The sequence below is a fragment of the Cololabis saira genome, chromosome 21 (assembly GCF_033807715.1).
Source record: "Cololabis saira isolate AMF1-May2022 chromosome 21, fColSai1.1, whole genome shotgun sequence".
Lineage (NCBI taxonomy): Eukaryota > Metazoa > Chordata > Actinopteri > Beloniformes > Belonidae > Cololabis > Cololabis saira.
Window position 1 is genome coordinate 37,134,866 of NC_084607.1, and position 19,368 is coordinate 37,154,233.

General features: G+C 45.0%; 1 protein-coding gene across 1 annotated transcript; it reads left to right on the plus strand.

Annotated features, from left to right (window-relative positions):
* The first annotated feature begins 6,992 nt into the window (after positions 1-6,992).
* LOC133421600 (all-trans-retinol 13,14-reductase-like) lies at positions 6,993-18,992 on the plus strand. The gene is made up of 12 exons (XM_061711252.1): positions 6,993-7,152; positions 7,982-8,164; positions 8,630-8,768; positions 8,938-9,040; positions 10,437-10,632; positions 10,721-10,918; positions 12,607-12,726; positions 14,613-14,751; positions 15,007-15,116; positions 15,227-15,393; positions 16,425-16,584; positions 18,838-18,992. The coding sequence occupies exons 1-12, from the start codon at positions 6,993-6,995 to the stop codon at positions 18,990-18,992; spliced, it is 1,830 nt and encodes a 609-aa protein (XP_061567236.1).
* The last annotated feature ends 376 nt before the right edge of the window (positions 18,993-19,368 follow it).

Here is a 19,368-nt window from a genome sequence, read left to right on the forward strand (position 1 = left end):
TCCAGAGGCACTGTCCCCGACTGCCACGCGATGCTGCAGAGGCGTGTCAGCCACGACAGCCCCGCAACATCCAGAGACTTGAGGTACTCAGGGCGGATCTCATCCACCCCCGGTGCCTTGCCACTGAGGAGCTTCCGAACTCCCTCAGTGACTTCAGCTTGGGTGATGAATGAATCAACCTCTGAATCCTCAGCCTCTGCTTCCTCGACGGAAGGCGTGTCAGTGGGATTGAGGAGATCCTCGAAGTATTCCTTCCACCGCCCGACGATGTCCCCAGTCGAGGTCAACAGCTCCCCTCCTCCACTGTAAACAGTTTTGGCGGAGCACTGCTTCCCCCTCCTGAGGCGCCGGATGGTTTGCCAGAATTTCCTCGAGGCCGACCGGTAGTCCTCCTCCATGGCCTCCCCGAACTTTTCCCAGACCCGAGTTTTTGCTTCCGCGACCGCCCGGGCCGCAGTCCGCTTGGCCTGCCGGTACCCGTCAGCTGCCTCGGGAGTCCGCCGAGCTAGCCAGGCTCAGTAGGACTCCTTCTTCAGCTTGACGGCATCCCTTACTTCCGGTGTCCACCACCGGGTTCGGGGATTGCCGCCACGACAGGCGCCGGAGACCTTACGGCCGCAGCTCCGGACGGCCGCGTCAACAATGGAAGTGGAGAACATGGTCCATTCGGACTCAATGTCTCTGGCCTCCCTCGGAATCCGGTCAAAGCTCTCCCGGAGGTGGGAGTTGAAGACCTCCCTGACAGGGGAATCTGCCAGACGTTCCCAGCAGACCCTCACGATACGCTTGGGTCTTCCAGGTCTGACTAGCTTCCTCCCCTGCCAGCGGATCCAACTCACCACCAGGTGGTGATCAGTTGACAGCTCAGCCCCTCTCTTCACCCGAGTGTCCAAGACATGCGGCCGAAGGAAAGATGACACGACGACAAAGTCGATCATTGACCTCCGGCCTAGGGTGTCCTGGTGCCACGTGCACTGATGGACACCCTTATGCTCGAACATGGTGTTCGTGATGGACAAACTGTGACTAGCACAGAAGTCCAACAACAAAACACCGCTCGGGTTCAGATCGGGGAGGCCGTTCCTCCCAATCACGCCTCTCCAGGTATCACTGTCATTGCCCACGTGAGCGTTGAAGTCCCCCCGTAGAACAATGGAGTCCCCAGTTGGAGCACTATCAAGTACTCCTCCCAGGGACCCCAAGAAGGTCGGGTACTCCGCACTGCTGTTCGGCCCGTAGGCACAAACAACAGTGAGAGACCTTTCCCCGACCCGAAGGCGCAGGGAAGCGACCCTCTCGTTCACCGGGGTGAATTCCAACACATGGCGACTGAGCTGAGGGGCTATAACCAAGCCCACACCAGCCCGTCGCCTCTCACCCTGGGCAACTCCAGAGTAGTGGAGGGTCCAGCCCCTTTCAAGGAGCTGGGTTCCAGAGCCCAGGCTATGTGTGGCTATGTGTGGAGGTGACCCCGACTATCTCTAGCCGGTATCTCTCAACCTCACGCACAAGCTCCGGCTCCTTCCCCCCCAGCGAGGTGACATTCCATGTCCCCACTGTGAGGGTTTTAGTCCAGGCACCCCGCCACGACTGCTACCCAGTCCCCATGGCACCGGCCTCTCACGGACCTTCCTGCGGGTGGTGGGCCTACGGAAAGGCGGGCCCACGTCGCCGTTTCGGGCTGAGCCCGGCCGGGTCCCACGGGCAAAGACCCGGCCACCAGGCACTCGCCTACGAGCCCCAACCCCAGGCCTGGCTCCAGGGCGGGGCACCGGTGACGCCGATCCGGGCGACGTAACGGTCCTTGGTTTAACTTTATCCATGTTTGGCTTGTGAACCGCTCTTAGTCTGGCCCGTCACCCAGGACCTGTTTGCCATGGGAGTCCCTACCAGGGGCATAAGTGCCCCCGACAACATAGCTCCTAGGATCACTCGGGCACACAAACCCCTCCACCACAGTAAGGTGGCGGTTCAAGGAGGGGTAGCCTATACTTATGTGACTAAATAACGCCTCATTCAATGGGCTGATAACAGTCAAATTGAGGGCAAGTGATCAGGGCACTCGTCACGTGTTCAGGATCCCGCTCGTCACTATGACGTAGAGGGGACGCCCGGAGGGAATTCCCCATGTCAAACGTTCCCATATAAATAATAATAATGTAATAATCCTAGCTGCTCCCGGTTGTCAGGCCAGCGCCGTTGTGTGGCAGCTCCGCTGACAACCGGTGTGTGAATGGTGCATGTGTGGGTGAATGTCTACAGTGTAAAGCGCTTTGGGGCTGTAGGAGTACAGCTGGATCCCAAATGACTTCGCATAGGTACAATATCCTTGTTGCTCACACGGAATTTTAGAACTTAAACATCATCAAAACACCATTAAAACATCAATAAAACACTGTTAAAACAGCGTTAAAAACATGCTTTTACAAACTGACAGTAACAAACAGTAACTTGCGCTCAAAACTCATAACTTAGCCACTATAATAAAGAATAATATATAAATAATAATAATGTAATAATCAGGTTGCCGTCCAGCAACCAAAACGTTGCGATTTCACATTATTCTGGCGAGATCTGAAACAACTTCGCAACAACGAGCAAGCGAGTGATTATGTACATTCACTGAGTGAATATTATGAAAGTAAAATATATATTTCTTGCTAGAAATGTAATCAAAACGCATTTTTATGCAGAAACTAACTCAAAATGTTGATTTGTTTCACTAAAAAATGAGAAATGTCTGCCATGTTTTTTGGTGTCACGGCCAGAATCTTGAAAGTCACGTGACTTGGACACAAAACAAATAGTCAGAAAAATGTAACAGTTATACAATTCAAGGGCTATTATTGTAACCCCTCTACGTTTTTGCACTTTGGACCAACGTAGGCATGATTTGATAATTGAAACCCTTCTGACAAGTCATTTCTGGGCAGTCAGGATTTGATCCCATTTGTGGTGGAAGCGACCTTTTCATGGCTCAGATGGTTAGCTTGTGACCTGCAACGTTTAGTGATGCTTTTGATAAAAATCACATTATTGTACTCAGGCTTAAAGTGTCATTCTGATTAAAGGAATCATGTTAACTTGGTTTAAACTAGTTGAAGTCATATTTATCTGATAGATTCAGTTTTTTTCATGGTAACATCTTCTTGAGACTGGAGAGTTATTGATGGAGTACCTCATGGTTCTTTACACTGATTGTGTCTTTTTACTCTATATATATACCTCTATTATTTGCCAGCAAGACCGACTTGCTATGCAGATGATACCCAGTTATAATTATCCACCAGTCCAGGTGAGATCATCCAGAGAATCATGATCTCATGAGACAATAAGACAAACACCTGGATTATTTCTACTTTCCTGCTGCTAAACTCAGAGGACACAGATTCTCGTCTCTGGACCCGAGCATATCAGGAATACACTGTTTATTTATTGGTCATCTTTGAAATTACTTTTGACCAAGATATTTCTCTTAATTAACACATAAAACAAGATTCTAGCAGTCTTTTTTTTAACTACAAAATCGCGCCAAAATGAAAAACGTTCACCCTAAACAAAAATCCAATCTATTCAATTCAATTCAATTATATTTATAAAGTCTCTATTACAATATAAGTTTTCTCTAGGAACTTTCTAGGCTCTTCTTTATTCTCTCTGTCTGATCTCTCATTTCCCGCTCTACTCAGCTGGTCTTCAGCAGGAGGGCCCCCCCTTATGATCCGGATCCGGGTCCAGGTTTCTTCCCTCTTATAGGGGAGTTTTTACCTGCCATTGTTTATGTAGTCTCTGGAAAGATCCTGGAGACAACTTGTATTGTAATAGATGCTAGATAAATAAAATTGAATTGAATTCAAGGGGGTACCCTCCTGCCCAGGGCCAGACTGGGGGGTCGGGGATGTCAGCAGCACACAGCAGGCATGTGGAAGCAGCAGCGGGATGACCAGGGGTCCATTTCACAAAGCAGGTTTAGTGAAAACTCTGAGTCTGTTAACCCTGAAATGAGGGAAACTCACAAAGGGAGGTAACTCAAACCAGAGAAAGAGAGGTAACTCTAGCCTGTTTCACAAAGAGAGGTAACTTAAGCTCTCGGTCAATTACCGTAGTAACAGACGCTCTGAACCTAACCTGGTCGGGACCAGGTTTATTTCAGCGAACCTGGAGTTTCTCTCCATCTCCTCCCTCAGTGGCGTCAATTCAGCCAATGGGTCTTTACGCAATACGCATCCGTTTTCTGCACCACGGACAGCAAGCGGCAGAGTTAGAGAGCAGAAAAGGCTTATCTAACAAACGCAATTTAACTCGTTCACTTTATTCACTATGTCAGTGCAACAATATCACAGGGACATCCCAGTTTAACTTCAAACAGTTAAAGTCCAAATGCAAAAAGGAGAGGGAGAGTAAAAAAAAGTCAAATATTTCCCTTAAACAGATGTATAAGAGGATTTATCTTACTTTGAGATGAACTTGCATAATTAATCCATCAGTGGCTAACAGCCTCGTTAATATCTTCTGGACCCATCACTTGCCTTCTTTCTTTTTTTTTATCGCGTGGTTGTCTGCTTCCTTTTCATTTTTGTAAGTTAGTAACACTGCAGAGCGCACTAAAAACCATATTGATAGAGACCACTGTCGTCAGGGACGCTGGGACATTTCAAGATATGAGGGGGGGGTACAAGTGTTGGGATAGATAATACCTACTGAAATCCATCATGTTGTTCTGATATGCATTTGTAGTTATTTTATATGTATGAAGTAATATAATAAATCAATACAAATAGACACAGAGTAATTCCATGAATGTATTTAAAAAAAAAAACATTTACATTCTCCCCTGAAGCCGAGGTGTGGCAGCTGCCGTACCCAATTGACGGCCCTGATCTAAATGACAATAAAATTTCTTTTTTTTTTTCTCCAAAATATGCTCTCATACTCGCCATATGCACGTATTAACACTTCTAACTCCAGTGGCGTGAAGTATGTGGATCTTGAGACGCCAACTAATGTTTCCTGAAACGGATTTTGTAAATGGAAAAGATAAATAAAGTTAAAAAGAAAAAAAAGAAAATGTATGTCGCTCTTTTGTGTCGCCGGTTGCCATGGTGAATCCTTGTATCAGCGCTCTACTGATGATGGCTTTTGATTTCCCTCACGCTCGCGCTTAACTCCCGGTGAAACTACTTAGAGTTGAGTAAATTACCTCAAATCCGCTGTTCTGGAACCGAAAACTCAGAGTTTCCGATCTCAGAGTAGATCAACTAAGAGTTCAGGATTAAACTCAGTGTTTGTTGAACCTGCTTTGTGAAACGGACCCCAGGGGTGGGGACCGCAGGCAGGTGGAAGCAACAACGGGATGACCGGGGGTGGGGACCGCAGGCAGGTGGAAGCAGCAGCGGGATGACCGGGGGTGGGGACCGCTGGCAGGTGGAAGCAGCAACAGGTGGAAGCAGCAACGGGATGACCGGGGGTGGGGACCGCAGGCAGGTGGAAGCAGCAGCGGGATGACCGGGGTTGGGGACCGCAGGCCAGCATGCAGCTCCCGAAGCTCCGGCCCAATCAGCAAGCCCCAGGTTAGGTTCAGGGTTGGGGAAAGGTTGAGAAGGGGCAGGGCCAGGGAGAGGAGTCTTGACGGACAAATATCTCCCCCGCCTGACCGGGCCGTTACCCTGCCCCTCTCACTCCCATGCTGCATTGAAGATACCAGAGTGAACCTGGAGTCCTGGTTTAGGATTCCTTAACACACTATCCTTAGAAGGTACAGTTCTACCTTGTAATTTTTACTCACTTTTTACTTACTTTTACATTTTACGTAACAAGTTAATAATGTTGTTGATTCGGTGGTTCTGCATTTAAAAATACAGTAATCCCTCGCTATAACGCGGTTCACCTTTCACGTCTCGCTGCTTCACGGATTTGCATCGTGTTCTGCATTCTGATTGGCTAAACAGTCTCCCTGCTTCTTCACTTCCTGTGTCAATAACGTTGGTCTTAGCAACAAGCTGAGAACGGCCAATGAGCTTCAGCAGCAGCTCAAGAACGGGAGCCTTTGATGAATCGTTCATTACAGTCTCAGATATAATCCATGGTGGCATGTCGGTTTAGAAGAATCTTTTTGCCCAGAAGAAAAAAGAGCGACAACAACGACCCATAACTATGTTCTTCTCTGGAAAAAACACACCTGCACCGCGGACTTAGGAGAAAAAGACGCTACAGAGTCGGGATGCAGCGGTTTATTTGTTTATACAAATAAACTTGCCTTGCCATGCCTTTGTTGTCATTATCTTATACCTTGAATTTCTGATTCCTATCTTTTAAGCTCCCATGAATGGTCTTTCCTGTACTCGTCTTTATTTTGAGTTTTATGATTTCCATCACCCGTCATTAAAGTGATGTTAAGGTTTCTCCATGAAAGCCAAATACTCAGTGTCCCCTTCCCAGTACATTTACTGAGAGCATCTTTGTTGGCCGTGCGCTGCTGGAACTGTGATGATTTCCACTACACAGAAAGAGTTTTGTGAAACCATCCTGAGGCGGTAACGAGCAGCTCTCAATCAGTCTCATTGAAGGCAGAACAAGCGGCTCCTTCGTCTCTGCCAGCCTCATGTGCTCGGCATGGAGAATGCTTTACCCACCATGTCATTTTAAACCGGGAAACTCCAGTGTTACGTGCTGTATATTATATTGCTGCTCTTTTCTTAATTCATAACCGCTTATCCTCTTTGCTTTAACCCTCAATATCACCACCTCCTTTTCCATACTTTTTTTCAGGGAAACCTTATTGGATCTCTTTCCTCTCTCCCTAACTCGTATTTCTGCTCAGCCTTCACACTTCAAATGATCCTTCTCAACCTCTGCATTTGTCTTTGAATTCCCCTGTTTCTAACTCTTTTTGATTGTTTTTGCTAGCGTGTGTGCAGTCTTCCCCTCCAGCATCAGTGTTCCTCTCTCCAGCATCAGTGTTCCTCTCTCCAGCATCAGTGTTCCTCTCTGCCATGTGGTGGTGGCTGCTGGGAGTCGTCTTCCTGGTCCTGGTGGCCGTGCTCTTTTACCGGACCGTGGGCCGACGTCACGCCGTGTTCAGTGAGAGGAGCCTCCGACCTCTGGGGCCTCCGGTCACCGACAGCAAACAGAGGGATGCCCGGCTCAAGAGAGGTAAAACTAACTAAGACCATCTGATACAAAGACTGAATGCACTTTTGCTTCACCTGATATGAGAAATAATACGCAGAAAATCCTCTTCAGTTATTTGATTTGATTTGATTTTGTACATGTAAAAACAACAATTAAAGAGAAGATAAGAAAACAAAACAAAGAATTTCATACTTTAACACTTAATATCTTAATTTATATGTGCAACTCTACACAAATTTGGATTTGGCAAATCTTTTATCGACTGGATAAAGATATTATATAGCTCTCTCAAGGCATGCGTAAGGACAAATGATCAAGTCTCAACAAGTTTTAACTTGCAAAGAGGTACCAGACAGGTTTGCCCTCTTTCTCCTTCACTATTTTCAATATTTATTGAGCCCTTAGCAGCTGCTATTAGGCAAAATCTAGATATTAAAGGTATACAATGCAAAACATTAGATCACAAAATAAGGTAGCTTCAGTTTTTTATTTGTTAAAAAAGTTTGAAATATCCAATACATTTTGTTCCACTTCATGATTGTGTCTCACTTGTTGTTGATTCTTCACAAAAAATTGCAGTATTATACCTTTATGTTTGAAGCCTGAAATGTGGCAAAAGGTCACAAAGTTCAAGGGGGCCAAATACTTTCACAAGGCACTGTATTCATTCAGGAGATGTTTCTTTACTAACAATTTGAATTATTTAGTATTATATTTGTTTGTTTAATTTTGGCTCAGAAAAAACAGACAATGTATCCGATCTATAAGAGCTGTCTATGTCTGTGTTGAAGATGCCAAGAAAAGCTTCCAGCCCACCTCCCCCATGCTGACTAGAACCGTTCCCCTGCAGGGTTCCGAGTGGACAGGGTTCCCCCTGCACTGGACGCGGTGGTGATTGGCAGCGGCATAGGAGGTTTGGCAGCAGCAGCATTTCTGTCCAAAGCTGGAAAGAAGGTTGTAGTTCTGGAACAGCATGATCAGGCTGGCGGCTGCACACACACCTTTCAGAATAAGGGATTTGAGTTTGATGTAGGTAAGTTTCTTTTGTGGAAAAAAGTATCTGATACCTCACATTTTAACCACTCAGGGTGACTGCAATACCTGAATAAGATGGAAATGATATAATGGTGCTCTAAAACAAAGACTTGGCAGCATTACTTGAATTATTTAACTATCTTTCTGCATGTAAAATGGTTCACAGTTATATCGCAAGTTTCAGCACCAGGGGCGGGGCGCAGGCAAGTGGAAGCAGCAACAGGATGACAAGGGGGGGGGGGGCTCCTGAAGCTCCGGCCTGCAAACATGCACAAAAGAGAAAAATCATCATAGAATCGTAAACTGCTGCCTTGTGTCCCTTTCCATAACTCTTTATAATTTTATCTAGGAATTCTGCATTCCCCAGACCCAAAAATCCCAACCAACATATGTCGAAGTTGCAGGTACCTAAAAAAGTGAGATGTAGGAGGGACACTTGTTTAAACTCTTCCGGCTCCACCAGGCATCCATTACTTGGGCCAGCTCCATGAGAACAGCTTGTTGAAGGTTGCTTTGGATCAGATCACAGAAGGACAGCTGCAGTTTGCAAAGCTGGAAGAGCACTATGATACGCTGTTCCTGGGCCAGCCTGACCAGCGCAGGTGGGATGCGTGTCCTTACTCTTGTCCTTACTTGTCTGCATTTGTTTCCAGATAGTGTTCCCTTACATTTGAATTTGTCTCCAAGGGAAACAAATTAGGAAATAAATAACATTGTGCCCCCTCCATTAGCCTTTAAATTATTTTCTCTTGTGTATGTTTTTGTTCTCAGGGAATACCACATCCATTCGGGAAAGACTGAGATGGCAGCTTCCCTGAAGAAGCAGTTCCCTGGAGAAGACAAGAGCATTGATGAGTTCATGAGGTTGATGAAGGTAGGGAGAGAGGGAGGCGACGAAAAAATAAAAATTTGTAAAAACAACCAAACAATAAAGGTATGAATAGAGCGAATGCGCATCACGTCACAGATGCAACACAGTGGGTTACGCCCACTGAGTGTCAGAAAGACTGAGTGGCAGAAAGACTGAGTGGCAGCGTAAACTTTCAGTTTGAGCACTCAAACATCTAAAATGGGAAAGAGCTGTTGTGCGATCGACTGTACTCATAGATTTAGCAAGAAATCAGAGTTATCGTTTTACAGACTGCCGAAAAATAAGCTTACGAGAGACAAATGGATCACTGCAATTCACAGAAACAACTGGATTCCAGGCACCGAAACATGGATTTGCGGTTCCCATTTTGTATCAGGTAATGTTGGATTTTTGGGTAGCTAACGTTAAACGGTCAAATCATAAAGTTCTGTGTCCTCATCACTTTAATTTCTACAACAAATCCTGCCTTGAAGTCGGACCAAGCGTCAAGACTTTTGTAAGCCTTCAAGCTTTGCTTCGTGTATTTCCCCGGCGTAGAAATTAAGTACATATAAATATCAGGAAACTGGATTCGTGGCCAAATATTAATGTCCATGGACCACTGGTTCTTGGTAACTGTACCAAATATTAATGTCCATGGACCACTGGTTCTTGGTAACTGTACCAAATATTAATGTCCATGGACCACTGGTTCTTGGTAACTGTACCAAATATTAATGTCCATGGACCACTGGTTCTTGGTAACTGTACCAAATATTAATGTCCATGGACCACTGGTTCTTGGTAACTGTACCAAATATTAATGTCCATGGACCACTGGTTCTTGGTAACTGTACCAAATATTAATGTCCATGGACCACTGGTTCTTGGGGTAACTGTACCAAATATTAATGTCCATGGACCACTGGTTCTTGGTAACTGTACCAAATATTAATGTCCATGGACCACTGGTTCTTGGTAACTGTACCAAATATTAATGTCCATGGACCACTGGTTCTTGGGGTAACTGTACGGGTCACTGTCAAGTCCAACTGCCTACAGTTGCAGCTGTTTTTACCACTCAGTGCGAGTAAGGGGTCGTGGTCCAGTGGGGAAGTGACGTCAATGCATATCCTCTATTAGCACCAATCCCGCTGTTTTTGGCTGTTTTTTACCTGAGTATAGATTAAACTCAAGCAGCTGAAGGCTCCGGTGATCTTGGGCCTCTGTTCTTACTTGCATCAGTCCAGAGGTTTTGATTCCATCCTTGTAGGTCTGTGTGCTCCGTGGCACACACATGACAGACCGTCAAAAAAAGAACATCTATAAAATACCAACAAACTCTGTTGTATGCATTTGAAAATGCTTGTAAGACAACGTGAAGACCTGTCTGATGAATAAATGGACTGTGTTCTTGCAGCTTGCCTCACGGAGGACCCCGCTGATTGCGGTTTTGAAGATTTTACCCTTCTGGCTGGCTAACTTCCTGATTTGGACCGGCCTGATATACCGCATATCTTCCGTGTTTCATCTAGCTGGAACCAACCATTCAGAAATGATGATCCGCCTCACAAAGAACAAGGACTTGCAGGCGTTGTCTGCGTACCTGTTCTACGGTGCCAGTCCCTCACACACGCCTTCAAACAGAGCTCAGTAAGACTGCGCACACCTCTAACTATCTTGTGTCCCCTCCTTCTTTCGTAGGTGTCCCTCCTAAGGAGTCCAGCTTTCTCATCAATGCACTTCTTCTCCACCACTACAAACGTGGGGCCTACTACCCGATTGGGGGCGCCAGTGAATTTGCCTTCCACATTATCCCGGTCATTAAGCAGGCAGGCGGTGAGGTGCTGGTCAGGGCTCCCGTGCAGCGCGTCCTTGTCAACGACCAGGGGAAGGCCTGTGGTGAGTACCGCATGCTGGGGAAACTGTCACAGCTCAAAAGACAGAGAACCCAAGAGCACAACACCAAACAGAGTATCAGAGTCCAAGAGGCTTTAATCAGGTCAAACGTAGGCAGGAGTCAAAAACCGGGCAGACAGGCAGATCAGGCAGACAAAACCAAAGGGGCCAGGCAAAAATCCAAAAACAGGGAATCAGGCAAAGTGGCAGGCAGGCAGAAACAGACAGACTAAGGAACGCTGGAAAGCTAGGCCTGAACACTAGACAATCTGGCAGGAAGCATGTGGAAGTGGGCCGGTATATAAAGGGGAACTGATGACAATGGAAACCAGGTGTGGAGATGGGTGGGGAAGCACATGTGAGGGGGAATGAGTAGTTTGTCTGGCTGATGAGGGTGGAAAGATTCTGTAAGATCCAATAAACCCCCCCCCCCCCCCCCCCTCTGGTCATCCCGCTGCTGCTTCCACATGACTGTTGTGTGCTGCTGATGCCCCCCCCCCCCCTCTGGTCATCCCGCTGCTGCTTCCACATGACTGTTGTGTGCTGCTGACGCCCCCCCCCCCCCCACCTCTGGTCATCCCGCTGCTGCTTCCACCTGCCTGCTGTGTGCTGTCGACGTCCCTGACTCCCCCAGTCTGGCCTTCGGCAGGATGGTCCCCCCTTATGAGCCTGGTCGTGCTCAAGGTTTCTTCCCTCCTAAAGGGGAGTTTTTCCTTGCCACTGTTTGGCTTAAGGCTTTTCTCCCACTAAGGGAGTTTTTACCTGCCATTGTTTATATAATAATTGCTCGGGGGTTTATGTTTATGTTTATGTTCATGTTTATGTTTATGTTTATGTTCATGTTCTGGATCTCTGGAAAGCGTCTAGAGACAACATCTGTTGTATTAGACGCTATATAAATAAAATTGAATTGAATTTAAAACCTACCGACATCTGTAGATAGTGTGTGGGTTTATTTCTTAGAAGCACCACAGTGACCCAACGTAGCCCTGTTGAAAATACTGAAGCCAAGCTTTTGTTCATGCTAGCGTTTTAAACTGCAGTCTGCAGCTCAGTTTCATATGTGACGTCAAAAAGATGCTGGTTGCAGAACAAATTCACAGTTTATTTCACAACAAAGTTATTTTAAAAGCGTTTTACACGAAAAGCAAACAAGTTTAACGCAGTCCAATCAAATGCAGTCCTCTTCTGTTATTCGCTCTGAGAGCTACTTAGTCCAGTAACTAAAGTTTATCAGACTGGCAAAAGTGCAGGAAAAGAGGAAAAGAAACACAAGGGAAATTTAGAAATTGAGTTCTGAATTGTGCTAGGTTATGCAAATAAATAAATATAAGTAATAACACAAAACAAATCCAAGAAAAACCATAGCAATCTAATTATTGATTGTTTTCTGTCATGTCGTGCTGTACTCCTCTCAATTCAATTTAAGTTTGCATGAATTTTTGAAAATGGGGAAACTTTATACAAACCAGTTAAGATTTATTTTGTGCAAGTTCTCAGTATTTAATTGACAAAAGCAATGAATGACTTTAACAGGATAAAACATTAAATATCATGGACCAATGCTATCAGCAATGAAGAGCCTGCGTTTTTGAATTTGTTTAATTTTCGATTCCAACTCTTTTGATTGCAAACCCTCTGATCTTATCCGCAGTAATATTAGTTGTGTCCTTTTTGTGCTTGTGCCTCAGGTGTGACTGTTCTCAAAGGACAAGAAGAGGTTGAGATCCACGCTCCTGTTGTCATTTCCAACGCCGGAATCTTCAACACATTCCAGAAATTTCTACCTCAGCACATCCAGGACAAACCAGGTAGCATGTTTGAACAAACTTAATGAAATGTCTTCATTTGTTTGATTGTCTTTGTATGGTGGAGGAAGCTACCTTTCAATTCAATTCAATTCAATTTTATTTATATAGCGTCTAATACAACAGATGTTGTCTCTAGACGCTTTCCAGAGATCCAGAACATGAACATAAACATAAACATAAACATAAACATAAACCCCCGAGCAATTATTATATAAACAATGGCAGGTAAAAACTCCCTTAGTGGGAGAAAAGCCTTAAGCCAAACAGTGGCAAGGAAAAACTCCCCTTTAGGAGGGAAGAAACCTTGAGCAGGACCAGGCTCATAAGGGGGGAACCCTCCTGCCGAAGGCCAGACTGGGGGAGTCAGGGACGTCGACAGCACACAGCAGGCAGGTGGAAGCAGCAGCGGGATGACCAGAGGTGGGGGGGGGGGCGTCAGCAGCACACAACAGTCATGTGGAAGCAGCAGCGGGATGACCAGAGGTGGGGGGGGGGGGGCGTCAGCAGCACACAACAGTCATGTGGAAGCAGCAGCGGGATGACCAGAGGGGGGGGGGGCGTCAGCAGCACACAACAGTCATGTGGAAGCAGCAGCGGGATGACCAGAGGGGGGGGGTGCAGGCAGGCGGAAGCAGCAACAGCAGACATCCACGTAGGCAGGTGGAAGAAGCAATGGGATGACCAGAGGGGGGGGAGGGCCGGGAACACAGGCCAGAACGCAGCTCCTGAGGCTCCGGCCTGCAAACATACACAAAAGAGAAAAAAGGGGGGCCGGCACAAGAAACTACAGGAACAATGCACAAAAATGATAGCTATGAGATATTTATAATAAATAAAAATGGTAATGGAGAAGAGAGGCAGGGAAAAGGAGAGGAGAAGAAGGGTGAGAGGCACCGCCCAGCGGATCATGTCGGTGCCCCCCTGCAGCATAAGCCTATAGCAGCATATCTACCGCAAAGCTATATTTGAGACTAACTATTATAGTTTTGTTCTATAGCTGCGACTATGACTACTGACTCTAACGCACTAAAGTTTACACTACCTAGAGATTTACCAACACCAGCTAGAGGTTTACTAAACACTAACTATAAGCTTTACTAAACAGAAAGGTTTTAAGTTTAGTTTTAAAGGTGGAGGTGGTGTCAGCCTCCTTAACCCAGATTGGAAGTTGGTTCCATAGTAATGGTTCCTGATAGCAGAACGCCCGCCCTCCAAATCTACATTTAGATACTCTAGGAACTACGAGTAAACCTGCACCCTGGGAGCGGAGAGCTCGGCCAGGAACATAAGGCACTATCAAATCTTGTAAATACTGCGGAGCTAAGCCGTTTTGGGCTTTATATGCAAGTAATAAAATTTTAAATTGAATTCTGAATTTTACAGGTAGCCAATGGAGCGACGCTAACACTGGAGAGACGTGGTCTCTCCTGCTAATTCCTGTCAGTACTCGTGCTGCTGCATTCTGGATCAGCTGGAGCCTATTCAGCAAATTACTTGGACATCCTGCTAACAACACATTACAGTAATCCAGTCTAGAAGATACAAACGCATGAACTAGTTTCTCTGCATCCCTCTGCGAGAGGATTTTCCTAATTTTTGCAATATTACGGAGATGGAAAAACGCTATTTTACAAAAACTGATTAACATATGGTTTAAACGACAAATCCTGATCGAAAACAACACCAAGGTTTCTCACAGTTGCACTGGAAGCCATCGCAACACCATCTAATCCCTTCCTAAGATGCTCTGGACCAAGAATGATAACCTCTGTTTTATCTGAATTTAGAAGCAAGAAATTTCTGGACATCCAGTCCTTGATGTCCCTAAGACATGCCTGAAGTTTAACTACCTGTGTGTCTTTAATAGTCTCCATTTGTTGCCGTAGAGATCCGTTCACTGTTGGGTAAGGTGCGTCATGGCATGGGTTCCTTCTTGGTCTTTGTTGGTCTGGATGGAACCAAGGAAGAACTGAACATCGTTTCCACCAACTTTTGGATGTATAAAGGCAATGACTTGGACGCGCTGTAGGTTTTACTTTTCAGCCCTTTTTTTTTTACTTTTTTGTCTGATGTTTTATTATTTCTGGCAAATTAGTCAAAAATAGAGGTTTCCTATCCTCCAGCTTTTTCACTCACTTGTCTACAAATTCAGAAATGTACACAGCTAGAACAAAAAAAATAAAGAATAGAGCACAACTTTAACCGTGTTGTATATTGGGTTTCTTGTATTGAACTAACTAACGTAGTGCTTTGTATCTGTTTGTGGACATATGCGTGAAGTATGGAGCGTTACTCTTCTCTAGGCAGAGAGGAGGTATTAGGAAATATACCCATGATGTTCATCACCTTCCCATCTGCTAAAGACCCAACATCCAGCATTAGACACCCAGGTGAGGGATTGGCATGGATGAAGACGCTTCGTCCAATCATCACGTTTGCTCGCCTGTTCCAAGGTGTTCCACATTGTGTTTCCCCCCCCCCCCCCCCCCCCCCCCCACAGGTAAGTCATGTATGACACTGCTGACCATGGCGCGGTACGAGTGGTTCGAGGAATGGGAGGGTACTAAACTTGGCAAGCGGGGCCAAGACTACGTGGACCTGAAAAACAGCATGGCGCAAGAGCTGCTGGACTGGGCGTTGATTATCTTCCCTCAGCTACGAGACAAGGTGCGTCCCAATCATCCCACGTTGCTGCTTTTATGCACTTGCCCTGAGTTTGTTTTTCTTTTAAATGTTGATATATCTGTCTTTTTGTCATCATTTTTAATTCATCCAAGGATATACAGTATTAGGGGTGTAACAATATATCGTGCCACGAAATTTCGCGATACAAAAACGTCACGATACGTGTCGTGGAGGTGACAAATTGTAGCGCGATATTGGGTTATTAATATGAATATATTGTGTTTACTAGTAAGGCACATCCTATTGGTGCAGCGGGATCACGTGACGGCCGCGCCTCGACCCGTGGACCAAAATCTGACTACGCCCAGAAGAAACTAGTACTGTTTTGCAGTCCTGATCACGGGACTCTTGGGGGGTTTTGAGCTTGGAGGGTTTTGAGCTCGTCCCCGACGGTGGGAGGATGAAACGATAACGGGGTTCACCTTACGGCCTCAGGCTGGAGCAGGTGAAGCTCTGAGCTCTGCAGAAGATCAATAACAGTGGTGTTGCATTTGGAGTTTGGAACTCTTCATAGTTTATTTATTTACTTTTATTTATTTATTTAATTATAGTTGTTACATTTTCTGGAAAAGAAAAAAGTCAATTCATACATGAGAGAAACTATTCAGTTTGTGGCAAAATATTTGTACTTGCATGAAGATGCAAAATGCAAACCTGACATTTACTTTTAGTCCAGTTTGTGGAAAATGGTTGGCCTGGCTTTCTCTTTAAAACTTAAACAGTTGTAAAGCATTAACTGTAACAATAGGGCAAACACACAGCATTGTTTTGTATTTTGTCTTTCAAATAAAAGACAATTTTTTCCAGTCATATGTTCCTCATTCAAGGTTGTTAAAAAAATACTGCTATAATATCGTATCGTTATCGTGACCTCAATATCGTGTATCGTATTGTGAGATACGTATACAGTATACAGCTATTTTAAATGCATTGTTATTCATATAACCACATGATTCTTTTTCCATGTGACTGAGCTTATTTCTTCAAAAGTTCCCGTCCATGTGTGTGTTCAGGTGGTAATGGTGGAAGCCGCCACCCCGTTAACTAATGTCCACTATTTGGGTGCACCAAGAGGTGAGATGTACGGGGCTGAGCACAACGTGGAGCGCTTCAACCCAGAAACCGTTGCTCTGACACGGCCACAGACGCCCATAAGTGGACTGTACTTAACAGGTGACGCGACAAACATCTCTTCAAAATATCCTGCAGTAAAGACATATTCTACCAGTATGATAGACCGAGCCAGCATCATAACCAAGGTGACCTGGAACCAGCAGGTTTTTTCTCCTGTAGTTGCATTTGAACGGGGAAGTCCTAATTTTACTGATCCCAACATAAACATTTTCACTGGAAGCCTAACAACAGTAAGGAAAATGTTATTACATAGCTCAGCTAATAATCAGAACAAACATGTAGAAATTCAATTCAAATCAGTTCAGTCCAGTTATGCAGTTTTACAGTTCAGTCCAGTTCCATTATATCCATTTATAATCTAACTCGTTCCATTTGAGTCCAAATTAAAAACCCATAACATGTCAATGTGTCCACCCATCCCTCCACAAAATATGTGCTAATAGAGGGTCTGCATTGACATCACTTTCCCACTGGACCAGCCCCCTTACTCACACTGAGTGGTAAAAACAGCTGCAACTAGTGGAGAAGACGGGATAACAGCTGATTATCAGCTTAAATTAAAGGCATTTGGACTTGACAGTGACCCGTACAGTTACCCCAAGAACCAGTGGTCCATGGACATTAATATTTGGTACAGTTACCCCAAGAACCAGTGGGCCATGGACATTAATATTTGGTACAGTTACCCCAAGAACCAGTGGGCCATGGACATTAATATTTGGTACAGTTACCAAGAACCAGTGGTCCATGGACATTGATATTTGGTACAGTTACCAAGAACCAGTGGTCCATGGACATTAATATTTGGTACAGTTACCCCAAGAACCAGTGGGCCATGGACATTAATATTTGGTACAGTTACCCCAAGAACCAGTGGTCCATGGACATTAATATTTGGTACAGTTACCAAGAACCAGTGGTTCATGGACATTAATATTTGGTACAGTTACCAAGAACCAGTGTTCCATGGACATTAATATTTGGTACAGTTACCAAGAACCAGTGGTCCATGGACATTAATATTTGGTACAGTTACCCCAAGAACCAGTGGTCCATGGACATTAATATTTGGTACAGTTACCCCAAGAACCAGTGGTCCATGGACATTAATATTTGTCCACAAATCCAGTTTCCTGATATTTATATGTCCTACTTAATTTCCAAGCCGGGGAAATACACGAAGCAAAGCTTGAAGGCTTACAAAAGTCTTGACGCTTGGTCCTACTTTAAGGCAGATTTTGTTGTAGAAATTAAAGTGATGTGGCCCTGCAATGGACTGGTGACCTGTCCAGGGTGAACCCCTGCCTCTAACCTGAAAATAGCTGGGATAGGCTCCAGCAGACCCCCGTGACCCTGCAAAGGAAAGAGCGTGTATAGATAATGGATGGATGGAAATTAAAGTGATGAGGTCACCGAACTTTATGATTTGACCGTTTAACGTTAGCTACCCAAAAATTCAACATTACCTGATACAAAATGGGAACCGCAAATCCACGTTTTGGTTCCTGGAATCCAGTTGTTTCTGTGAATTGCAGCGATCCATTTGTCTCTCTTAAGCTTATTTTTCCTCAGTCTGTAAAGCGATAACTCCGATTTCTTGCTAAATCTATGAGTACAGTCGATCGCACAACAGCTCTTTCCCATTTTAGATGTTTTCCAGTTGCTCAAACTGAAAGTTTACGCTGACACTCAGTCTTTCTGACACTCAGTCTTTCTGACACTCAGTCTTTCTGACACTCAGTGGGACCCATTGTGAAGTCGCATCTGTGACGTAATGCACATTCCCTCTATATGTATCCGTGTTGGTTGGTTGGTTGGTCTGTTGGTTGGTTGGATGGTTGGTTGGTTGGATGGTTGGTCGGTTGGTTGGTTGGTTGGTTGGATGGATGGATGGATGGATGGATGGATGGATGGATGGATCGATGGATGGATGGATGGATGGATGGATGGATGGATGGATGGATGGATGGATGGATGGATGGATGGATGGATGGATGGATTTTAGTTGCTTCCACCATTCACAACACAGGCAGTATAGCTACATGAATTAAGGAGAAACAAGCAAACCTGATTCAAACTTTCTACAACTAAACATCAACGTTCCAATCACCAGTCTCCGAGAGAAATCTGCCTTCACAATTCAAGAATCTCTTGTGTCTTCATAATGTTTCAGCTATGCTCAGGTTTTTTCCTTCAGGGATTTTCTGTCAGAGAGAACCACCTGTAAGCCACTGGACTGAAAGCCAATGCATGCTCTGACTGACACGCCTCCTCAATGTTTTCTGTGTGCAGGTCAGGACGTCTTCTGCAACGGGATGGCCGGCGCTCTGCACGGCGGACTGCTGTGTGCCTCGGCGGTGCTCAATCAGATCCTATACATTGACCTTTTAGCCCTGAAAAGCCGCCTGAAGCACAAACAGATGCAAAAGAAGAAGAAGACCTGGTAGCAACAGGAATGTAGTGGAGGCTGAATAAATGTAACTGTCTCTGTTTTTTTGTATTTTCTTGACCCACTTTTTTGGTAGTTTGTCATACATAAAGAGTGCTGCAACTATCACACAATCCCAATGCAGAGTACAGAAAACATAATGATGTCTTGATACTTGTTACAATCTCACCAGGTTTGAGCACATGTGAAGAGTACATACTGTATAGACTTGTAGTATAAAACCTGCTGAAGCATGACAATATGGAGTAAATCTAACTCCATAAGACAATAAGCTATTCAGTTAGAAATGCTGTTTTTGATAACATGTTATGCTCCACTGCTCTTTTATGCTTTATAGAGGGTCTGCATTGACGTCACTTTCTCACTGGACCACG

Excerpts from the sequence above, each read along its gene's own strand:
- LOC133421600 (XM_061711252.1), top strand. The coding sequence starts at position 6,993 with ATGTGGTGGTGGCTGCTGGGAGTCGTCTTCCTGGTCCTGGTGGCCGTG. Across the intron at positions 10,919-12,606 it reads CGACCAGGGGAAGGCCTGTG|GTGTGACTGTTCTCAAAGGA; the intron begins GTGAGTACCGCA and ends CTTGTGCCTCAG. Across the intron at positions 12,727-14,612 it reads GCACATCCAGGACAAACCAG|AGATCCGTTCACTGTTGGGT; the intron begins GTAGCATGTTTG and ends TTGTTGCCGTAG.